Source organism: Piliocolobus tephrosceles, chromosome 13, assembly GCF_002776525.5.
Source record: "Piliocolobus tephrosceles isolate RC106 chromosome 13, ASM277652v3, whole genome shotgun sequence".
Classification (NCBI taxonomy): domain Eukaryota; kingdom Metazoa; phylum Chordata; class Mammalia; order Primates; family Cercopithecidae; genus Piliocolobus; species Piliocolobus tephrosceles.
Window position 1 is genome coordinate 43,838,312 of NC_045446.1, and position 11,578 is coordinate 43,849,889.

General features: G+C 34.3%; 1 protein-coding gene across 2 annotated transcripts in view; it reads right to left on the reverse strand.

The window, feature by feature from the left end:
- Positions 1–11,578, reverse strand: part of PRMT3 (protein arginine methyltransferase 3) — a 131,647-nt gene that overhangs the window by 46,624 nt on the left and 73,445 nt on the right. For both annotated transcript variants that reach the window (XM_023191503.2, XM_023191504.2), the window contains one exon: positions 1,880–2,067. In XM_023191503.2, the coding sequence (XP_023047271.1) occupies positions 1,880–2,067 (188 nt within the window). The remainder of the gene's footprint in view (positions 1–1,879; positions 2,068–11,578) is intronic.

An 11,578-nucleotide genomic window follows, 5' to 3' on the forward strand; every position in this document is an offset into this window, starting at 1 on the left:
AAAAAAAAAAAAAAAAAAAAAAAAAAAAGAAAACACAGGCTAATGAAAAGACACTTGTTTTAAAATTCATGTCTATAATTGTATTTGAAGATAAGTTTTGTTAGATATGAGGAGAAACCACACAATTCAAACAAAACAGCAAAACTATGGAGATTCAACCTGGAGAAAAAATAGCAAATTATCTTTATTTTCCCATTCTGCCTTTTTCAAATCCTTCTCCATTACACTTTGGAGAAGGGATGTAATCACCTTTCAACTACAGGAGTCTAATCAGAAATGTGCTGTAAAGACCGTCATCAGCTGACCAGTCAGGAGAAGATCATAACCCAGTGAATGCAATTAATGTAACCACACACCTGAGACACTATTGAAAACAATTTGAGAAAAAAATTTTAAGAGCACAATGTGTTTGTGGGAGGACTGGAGAATACAGAACAAACTATTTACTTAAATAAATGTAAATAAATGTTAAAAAAAAAAAGAGTACATACACTTTTTAACACCTTGTTTTCAGTTCTAAATTTTTCTATCTCAGCCATTTATTGATAGCAGTTTTTGCATTAAGCAGAGATCACTAGAGAGAGAAATCAGCAACCTCCACCAACTCTCCTCTTTCTGCTCAACTTTAAGGCTTACTTGGTCATAACTATACACTCCTATCCTGAGCCAAAGAGCCCAAATAAACCCTTTACTATCAGTGTACCAGAGCACTGAACAGTCTTGTAACCATCGAGCAAACTGTTTTTCTTAAAAGCTGAACGCACTTTTAATCAGCCTGCTCTTGTTAATAAACTTCGTTTATTACTCTATACTAACTTTTAATGCTGTATCCATTTAAGAAAATTAAATATGTACTAAATACTTTGTACAGAGAAGAAATATTGATGGTATAGAAAGTAACAGCATGATTAAAAAGAGAAGACAGCACTTTGGGAGGCCAAGACAGGCGGATCACAAGGTCAGGAGATCGAGACCATCCTGGCCAACATGGTGAAACCCCATCTCTACTAAAATACAAAAAATTAGCCAGGCATGGTGGTGCATGCCTATAGTCCTAACTACTCGGGAGGCTGAGGCAGGGGAACTGCTTGAACCCGGGAGGCAGAGAGATTGCAGTGAGCTGAGATCGCGCCACTGCACTCCAGCCTGGGTGACAGCGAGACTCTGTCTCAAGAGACAAAAAAAAAAAAGACAATATCCTGAACCTAACACTGAACATACTGCTCTAGATTTGATTATCTAGTTGAAACAAATTAAGGAGTTAAGCAGTATTATTTTTTGCTGTAAAGTTATTAGTGAACCCATGTAAATTCAACATAGAAAAATTCACAATAAAACAAGAGATTAACATGGCAAAAAATAAGTTGACAAAATACAAAAGTAATTAACTGAGAAATCTGAACATAGTAGGGCTTTCGTTTCATGGGGAAATTCACTGTATGTAATTCACCTGAAAACGCTGGAAGAAATCTGAATGAGAGAAGTTAAACTGTGTGGAATATATGACACGAATGAATAATCTAGCTATAAATGAGAAGCTAAAATAAGGCTAGGAGGGGGTGATAAAGCAGAACTAATAATACAGCAGGACTTTTTACCTTGATTAAGCCAAAGTAAATATAAATTATTAACTGGTTCAGAGTTAGATTTGAAGGACTGTAAAACTGAGTATAAGGAGTTTTAATATATAGAGAAGTGATTCCAAAGAGATGATATAGTCAACTGGTAAACATTATGACCTCAATTTGTTTTAGACTGACTACAATGGGAAAAGTACTGTTTTGAAAGCCCACATATAAAATCAATGTATTAATTTCAAATGCTGAATTAAGAAAAATAGCAATGCCATTATAAAAAATAAAGTTGGCAAAACACCTACCTTAATACCACAAGGTTCTGAAATAAGAGTCTTCGGATCTAAAACTTCCACAACAGCTTCTGGAATAACTGCTTTCTTCATGCAGGACATCTTGAAGCCATAGACATCATCCCAAAAAGCAATTCTATCAGCATGTTTATTCACATCACTCACTGCTACAAGGCTGATAGTGCAAATGTCAGGGTAGACTGTAACAAATAAAATGCCCAAAAATTAAGCATTATCTCCTTTTCTTATGGAATATATTTTTTTAAAGGCTAAATATAAATATCAAATCCATCAGTAAGGATTACTAGCAATGGGAGATTAATGAAGGTATAGATCAGGAAAAACAACCATGCTTCATCTTGTAGCCTCTTTTAAAAACAGATACCCATTATTGGCCAGGCACGGTGGCTCACGTCTGTAATCCCAGCACTTTGGGAGGCCGAGGTGGGTGGATCACGAGGTAACGATATCGAGACCATCCTGGCTAACACCGTGAACCCCTGTCTCTACTAAAAATACAAAAAATTAGCTGGGCGTGGTGGCGGGCACCTGTAGTCCCAGCTACTCGGGAGGCTGAGGCAGGAGAATGGCGTGAACCAGGGAGGCAGAGCTTGCAATGAGCCGAGATCGCGCCATTGCACTCCAGTCTGGGAGACACAGCGAGACTCCATCTCAAAAAAAAAAAAAACAAAACAGATACCCATTATCATGATGATAAGATTAAAACAGGGATTCCAATGATAGGGTCTGAATTAAAATAGGATCATATAATTAAACAATCCTGAAATAAACATATTTATTGATATTAAAACTTAAAGTGTGCTAACTTAAAAGGTACTAGATCTTTACATGTAGAAAAGGACAAATCATTTAAAAAGATATGTAGCATGTAAGAAAATCATGTAATAGGGTTTTATCATTATACAGAAGACCACTTCATATTACTCTCATTTAATAGAAAAGTATTTATAAGCATAAAGTATGTGCCAGTCTAATTTACAGACTATGGACACATATCACTACCCTCAATAAACTTATATTTAGATAATTTTTGAGGAAGAAATGCAGAGTTACTTGTGAGGTAATAAATACTAAGAGTGAGAGCATACAAGGTACTAAGGGAGCTCATGGCAAAACTAGCTAATTCAGACTTGCCTGGGGCAGGGGAGAAGGGATAATATATAAGATAAGAACTGAAGCCCAGTGAGTTGGGAGTGGGGAAGGAAAGTGTATTCTAGGCAAAGTGAGCAGCAGTGTGGATAAAGGGTCACAATAGATGGGATGGCCCATATACAATCTAATTTAGAGAGAAACAGACAAAAGGCTAGAAAGTTAAGTAGAGACCAAAGACTACATGCTGAGTAAACCAAATGAGTAAATTGGACTTTCTTCTAAGAATAATGATAATCCAGTAAAAAATTTTACATAGGGTAGCAACATGACTAGATTTTGATTTTAGATGAACCACCTAGAATGCAATGTGGAGAATAATGGGAGAGTCTAAGATGAAAACTGAGACAAATTAAGAGATCGTTAAAATAAACCAGGTGATCTGAACTAGGATATTGCTGTGGGAAGGGAAAGGATGAGATGTCTTCAAGGGATATTTATGAAGTAGAACTCAGAGGATTTTGAGACTGACTGGCTGTGGGGGAAAAGGTCAAGGATGACAGCATTTAGCTTCAGTAACAGCACAGATTGTGACGGTATATATTATAATAGGACATAAATATGGGGAGATTCAAAAGGAACAGGAGCATTTAGTGCTTAAGAGACAAACAGATAAAAATGTCTGAATACAAAGGTCTGAAATTCAAAAGAGGTTATCTAAGTTGAAGACATAAATTTGGAGACCATAGGCATATAAATGAAAGATAAGTAACAGGAGTTCACGAGACCTAGGGAGAGTGGATAATGAATACTAGAATTCAAGGAACTTGACCAAGAAGCTGGGGCCACAAAAGGAAGAGAACCAAGAAGGTAAGTGTTACATGAGTTAAGGAGAAACTCTCCACTAATAACAAGTAAAGAAATAACAAAATTAACTTTGTCTTTCCAATATCTCAAATATCAACTTTTAGGGTACTCAAGAATTAAAAATATAAATCACATGTTCCCATATCAGCAAACTGAAACAAGTATAAATGTACCAAAGAAACGCAGCACAAACAAACAAAACCATGAGTATTAACTAGCTTTCAGGTGTAAACAGTAGAAAAATTACCCTCTCCTTCCTCCAAACGTTTATTTCCACAGCCTTAGCAATTTTATTATTCACTAATAGCAGCATTATTCTCCAAATAAAGCCGATGATAAGATTTACTGGCATCAAAGCACCTGCTTCCAAATCTAACTTGTGAGATACTCAGAAAAAACTACCTAGTACTAAGTCACTGACAAGAAGTTTCTCAAGTCTTCCCTGATAGGCATGTGAGGGAGACATGCCAGCTGCACCAGAACAGAGTCCATGGCCATGCAAACTCTCCCCTTCCTCCACAAACAAAGCCTCTGGATTGTGTTTAAATTCTTGACTTATACAAATTCTTCAAAGTAACTGATTTGTTATTGAAAATGTTAACTCAGTAAGAAGATCAGCCATAAGGAAGTATATTTAGTTTCCTGAACCAGATCCTTAAGATGAGAAACACTGAATAAAAATATAAGAATTTGGAAGCAACATTAGGTATGTGGCTAACTTCCTGATACATCCTTTGTTGGACTGAATAATTATAGAAGCTTTCCCACATTGTGCCCTGTCATTTCATCATTAAAGAGGAACATAGTAAGGGTATAGTCAGGTGGTCAGGAAACATTTTTTGTGAAGTTACCAGTTTAGGTTTTGTGGACAAAACTGAATTTTGTTGAAATTACTGCTTTCTGCTATTGTTGGTGTGAAAGCAGCCACAGACAATATGTAAACAAATAAGCATGGCTGTGTTTCAATAAAACTTTATCTACAAAACAGGAAGCAGGCTAGATACAGATACCCTTGACATAAATGAGCAGAAATGGAGGGAGGTTATTATCAGGGCCACCATATGGTCCGAGTGCCATTCACACTACATAGTTCATGGGAACTGAATATCCTCTGGAGTTGTGCAGTGCACAGACATTCAAGATACTTAACATAGTTCATACAGTTCTGTTATTTTAGAATATCTTTTAAAATCTTACTAAAGTTTTAAAATGCCACCAGTCTCTCTATCAGGGTCAGCAGACTGTGGCCCATAGTCAAATCCAGGCTGCTGCCAGTTTTTGTATTAATATATAAAGTTTAGCTGTAACACTACCACATTCATTTGTTTACATGTTGTCTTTGGCCACACTGCACTACAGTGGCAGAGTTGAATAGCTGGGACAGGGGCTATATGGCCTATAAAACTGAAAAACATTTACTATATGGCCTTTTACTGAAAAATTTTACTTATCTCTGGTTCTATATTAATATATTAGTGACACCATAAAAATAAAGATAACTTTTTCATAAGAAAAAATCGTTACTAAAAGTAATAAAACAATTTTGAATATGTTGTTGGTAATTAGAAGACAAACTAAAGAAGAACATGATTTTATTTTGGGGTGTTGTGTATTTTTCAAATTATTTGTCTTTCACAAACATACAGAAAAGCACAGTTTTTATATTGCTAGAATTTGGAAATAAAATTATTTTTAATCTTTCAGTTAGTAAGATCTATGCATATTCATAAGGATATGTAATCAGTGTTATAGGTCAATTTGGTTCTATATCCACCTCCTCACAGCTGGCTAAAATCTTGGACCACCTGCCAGAATCCTGACTAACCCTTTACCTTCGCATTCTGACACATTTGTCATTTGATTTTTGTCAGATAGAAGCTATAATTGAATAATTATTTCTTCTTGTAGGTGAAATTAACAAAGCGCTGATTGGACAAAAGCACCCTCTTAACAGACCATTTATAAATTCATGGCTTTGACATCTGTGTCCTTCTCGATTCACTGCCCAGAATTCATTTGTCACTAGAACGGCTCACATGGTGAATAGATAAAAATGGGAAATCCTTTATCCCTTAGAAATGCCTCATAAACTTTTGGTCACGAAAGGATAAGATAGAGGTGCATAAAGAAACAATTTCTAGTAAACACTAGGAATTTTGTATCACTGTTTGTATAAATAACCACAGAGTAAAAAGATTTAAAACAAAGGAGATAATAAATAAGTCAAAATAAACCACTGTTTTCCACAATATATATGAAGATTTCAGTGAAATAACAATGGTAGCAAAAATGCTTGGTATGCATAAAAGAAAATGTACTAGAAAGTCAAATGGAAATTAAATGAGTTTTAAAAAATTAGTTTCTAGTTTATATAATAAAGGTATCTTTAAAAAGTAATATTTATTTGGAAATTGGACTCATTTCCCCATCATTAATGTACAAATAATGAGTAGACCCACTAAAGCTTAGCTAAGGCTAACATATAGCTATAATATGCTTTGAAAAATTACATGCTGAAAAATAGAAAATGATACTACCGCTCTATTACTGAACAAACTCAAACTAATAAATGTGAAAAAAGCAGATCTGAAGATGAGGAAGTAGACAGTTATGAAAATACTAAAGGAATCCTTTAAGCACTATGAACCAATGCCAGTGGCTTATATTGAGACAATCTATGTTAATGTGTAGAAAATGTGAAGTGCTGAATAAAAGGTAAGTGTTAATACCACAATGCTTAAATTCATTTCATTAACTTTTATAAAGTATAAACCTAATGCTAATCTCATGTGCACCAGTTGTAACTCAGACTGGGAATTAATATTTATTAAGCAACTACTTTGTGTCAAGCATCTCATTTAGACTTTTGAATAATTTTACAAAGTTGGATTATAATCTTCGTTTTATAAATTAAAAAAACTTAAATTCAGAGAGTAACTTGGGCAGAGAGTAACCTGCCCAAATACCTGGTCTTCTTCAACTAACCAGATAACTAGTCAGCTGATGTAGCAGAGATTCACCTTAAGGTCTAATTGTGAAATCCATATGCTTTCCATTATGCATGATGCCACATTTTAATGCTTTGAATGGAAGTAAAGGAAAGAGGAACCCCACGTTCCTAAGGTAAACGGTACTTGTTGGAAGAGAAGGAGAAAGGGGGTTGAAAAGAGTGGAGATACATAAAATTTCAGGACAAAGTAAGGAAAATGGTAACATTTAAGCTTATTTTGCTCTGAGCAAAGGAATGAAATGACAAGGCAAAAACAGAACAAAAACATGAAAGGAAAGCAAGCAAGCAAGGTGAAGAGATCAAGGCCAGCCTGGCCACCATGTTGAAACCCCATCTCTACTAAAAATACAAAGAATTAGCTGGACGTGGTGGCAGGCGCCTGTAATTCCAGCCTCTCGAGAGGCTGAGGCAGGAGAATTGCTTGAACCCAGGAGACAAAGGTTGCAGTGAGCCAAGATCATGACACTGCACTCTAGCCTGGGTGACAGAGACAGACTCCATTAACAAAAAATAAATTAAAAAGACAACTTAAAAATGAAAAGATACATTATGCTCATGAACTGGAAAACTCAATATTAAAATGTTGATCATTCCCAAATTGATATATTCATTCAATCCAATCCCTTCATAATTCTAGCAGTCTCTTTTTTTAAGCAGAAATAGCCAGATTTTAGCATTTATTTTAAACTCCCCCCTGCCACATGACCAAACTATCAAAGCAATTTTTAAAAAGATCAAAATTGGGAGACTGTCCTTACCTGACCAAGACTCAGTATAAAGTTACAGTAATTAACACAGTATGGTACTGGTGAAAAGACAGCCTTAAAGATCAAATGAAAAGAACACAGAAATAGACTTACATGAATACGGTCAATTAATTTTCAAGATATGCCAAGCAATTCATGGGAAAGGATAGCATTTCAATTAAGGGTGCTAGAAAATACTAATATCTAACTTTACCGCACACTTATACACAAAAATTAATTTGAAATAAATCATAGACATAAATGTAAAAACTGAAACTCCAAGAAGGAAACACAGGAAAATTCTGTGTGACCTTGAGTAAAGCAAAGATTTCTTAAGACATTTTTCTTAGTATGACAGAGACTGAGCACATGTTTAAGAGTCATCTGTATTTCCTTTTTTGTGAGCCACCGTTCAATTATTTGTCCAATTTTCTATTGGGTTTGTAGTCTATTTATTTATATAATCTACTTATATGTGGGAGAGATTAGCTTTTTGTTGTGACAGAAATTGAAAAATTATTTTCAGTATGTAGTTGTTCTTGTGACTTTGCTTATAGCATATTCTGCCATTTAGAAATTTATATAGATGCAATTAGATTTACAATGTTTCTTTCAGGGTTTCTGAATTTAAGTTCTTATTTAGAAAGACTCCCATCCCCCAAGTTTATAAACCTTATGTTTCCTTCTAGTATTTTTAGCATTTGACTTCTCTTGCATTTAATCTTTGATTATTTGAAATTCAGTGTACAATTTTATAGTGTGGATTAAACTTTTTTTTTTTTTTTACACAACTGTCTCAATAGAATTTGCTACAGTAAATCATTTCTTCAATTACATGAGATGCCACATATAGTTAGGTCTATACCATTCTCTTCAATGCATCTCTCCATTCAAGAACCAATAATATACTGTTTTAATTATTAAGGCTTTATAATGTGTTTTAATATTTGGTAGCACTATTCCTTCTGCTACTCCCCATCCTGCACCCTTCTATTTTGGTCTTCCTTGTCATTGTTTATTTTTCTATGTAAACTTAATTTTATCTTTTTTTTTTGTAGACAGGGTCTCTGTCATCTAGGCTGGAGTACAGTGGTACAATCATAGCTCACTGTAATCTTGAATTCCTGGGCTCAAGCGATCCTCCCATCTCAGCTTCCCAAGTAAGTAGCTAGGACTACAGGTGCACGCCACCACACCCGGCTATCTATGAAAGAGGGCCCATGATTTTGCTCTTTAGCCCTACTCCCATTAATATGATTGATTATATAATATTTTGGCCCTGATTCCCCCTTGTCTGGTATCAATATCATGACAGCTGTTTGCATTTTGTTTGCATTGACCTGAATGTCTTTATTCTTTACATTTTAACTTCTCTGAATTGTTTTGTTTTAGGTGTGGCTCTACAAAGTGCACAGAATTGGGCTTTCTTTGGCAAGCCAATCTGAAATTCTTTTTCTTTTAATGGGTAAATTTAGCCTATTTACACTTATTGATATAAGAAACAGTTTTATGTTCCTGATGCTACCATTTTCTGTTATTTTTTCTGTATCTATAAATTTTTTTTAGAAATAGTTCACTACGTGGTCTTTTGATTTTCCCCCCAAAGTATTAATCCTTTTATTTAGAAAGATCTTTGTATTTTTGTTGTAGTAGCTAACTTTTATAAGTATAACCTTAGTATAATACCTTTAGTTCTCTCTTTTCAACACTATTTACTAAACTCCTACCTTAAGCAATAACAAAATTAGGATATTTCGTTATCATTTCCCTTCCCTTTTCTTTTTCTCACACCCTCTTGGGCCTTCTCTTTTCTTCACACCAATTTTTTTCTGTATGTTCAAGAGTTGCACTGATAATACCAATAACAAGTACAGAGGTGAGCATAGAGTTAGTACATGGTTTTAAAGAAAAGTATTTTTCAGAAAAATTAGGAATCAAATCATGTAATAATTCATTTGACCCAAAGAAGGTGGGAGTTGCTACTTCAGCTGTTTTTAAAAGTCACTTTTCTGAAGTATAATTTATATGCAGCAAAACTCACTCTTTTTGGTATATATTTACATGTACTTTGATAAAGTCACATAGTTCTGCAATCACCACCATGGTCAAGAGACATAGACAGGATCTGCCACCACCAACATCATCACTCAATTTAATGTTAACTTTGTAGTGCTAAATGTACTTAATAATTCTACTACTTGATCTGTCAGCTTTAAATAATATTCCTTGTTTCTATTATTAAAGATAAAGCAATTAAAATGTGAACACTTCTACCTGCTGTCTGCATTCCCTTTCCAATTTTTGTGAGATGGAGTATTTGACACTGTTAGCATATAAAACATTTATATTCTATGTTGCCATCCTAAAATATACATTTATTTTAGTCTTAATTGTAGTTGTAAAAACACCCATTGGCCATAAACAATATTTTCCTACTTTTCCTCCTCATTTCTTGTTGGCTGCATGTAAAACATTACAATTCCTGACACACAATTAGTGCTTAGTAAATATTAGCTAGAAATAGTAGAAATCATTGCTAGTAACCCTGCTTTCATGAACTTTACAAAATTACTTCTCTTAGAAGTAAGGGTAGTAAATATATAACTCTAATACAGTGGAATTGCTTGATTGATAATGGGGTAGATGAACATCCAAGTTATTGCCTGTGTTTTATAAAGCCTTTACTGCTCACCATAATATGTATGGTGAGCCATAAATTGAACTTAAACTCATGCAAAAATAAATTGTGGTCCCATCACATTTGTATGGGCCTTCAATATTCTCCCTCTCTCATAATGCATTCATTCATTCTATAATCTTCATACTACTAATTACTTGGTAAATCTTTCCTTCAGAAAAACATAAAGGAAAACTTTGCTTTGCAATAAAACAATGAGCATTTAAATGACCGGTGATATTCATAAAAATGTACTCAAAAACACAAACAGACTAAACTATTGTGTGTTACTCTTTTCTGAATTTTCTTTCTTTCTCTTGATTCTGTTAACAAGTAACATTCAACAGCACTGCTTAAGGAGTTAAAATGCTGACCTCTCTTAAATATACTTCTGTCTTATCTTAACACTAATATTAGCTATATAAAAGTATAGAAAGAGCTAGATATATAAGTTCCACTTTATCCTTCTGATAAGAAATAGCTCTGTCATTGTTCACATTACTGTACGTTCTTAATGAATTTCAGTGAAAATTCAATTTAAATGTATTAACTTGCTGTCAGTTCCTCAATAAGATCAAGTCAGGCGGGTCTGGAAACAGTTACTTGGATCTTCCCTAGAACATCAAGGCAATAATCACATTTAAAAAATACATTTTAGTAGGGAAACAAGGCTTAGTAAAAAGAACATGAATATTGGAGGCTGGCAGATGTGAGTTTAAAAAAAATCATGGTTTGGCCATTTAATATGTGTCATCCAGGACACTTTTAGGAGACTTTCTAAAATCTCAAAGGGCTATTGTGAGGATTATGTCTAGTAATGTAAATGAAGGTAGAGTATATTGTCTGGCAGCCAGTAGATGGTCAACAAATGATGGATAATGTTGTTTTTAAGTCATTAAATGTTACAGTTTATGTATCCCTAATCTGAAAATCTGAAATGTGAAATGCTCTGTTCTAAAACTTTTTGAGCACTGACATGAACCCAAAGGAAATACTCATTGGAGCGTTTCAGATTTCAGATTTTCAAAAAAGGATGCTCAACCAGTAAGTGTACTGCAAAGAACTGTACTCCAAAACCCCCCAAAACACAAAATCTGAAACACTGCAAGTCCCAACCATTTTAGATAAGGGATATTCAACCTATAGTACTCATTAAAAAAAAAAGCTGCTGTAATCATAGAAAGTTGCAGCCAATTGTTGCAGGGTAAAACATATCTAAAAATTCTAGTCAGGTTCATGACAGAGATTGGGAACATATCTTGAAATGGTTGCAGAAAATAAAGTGACAAAATGGGCACATT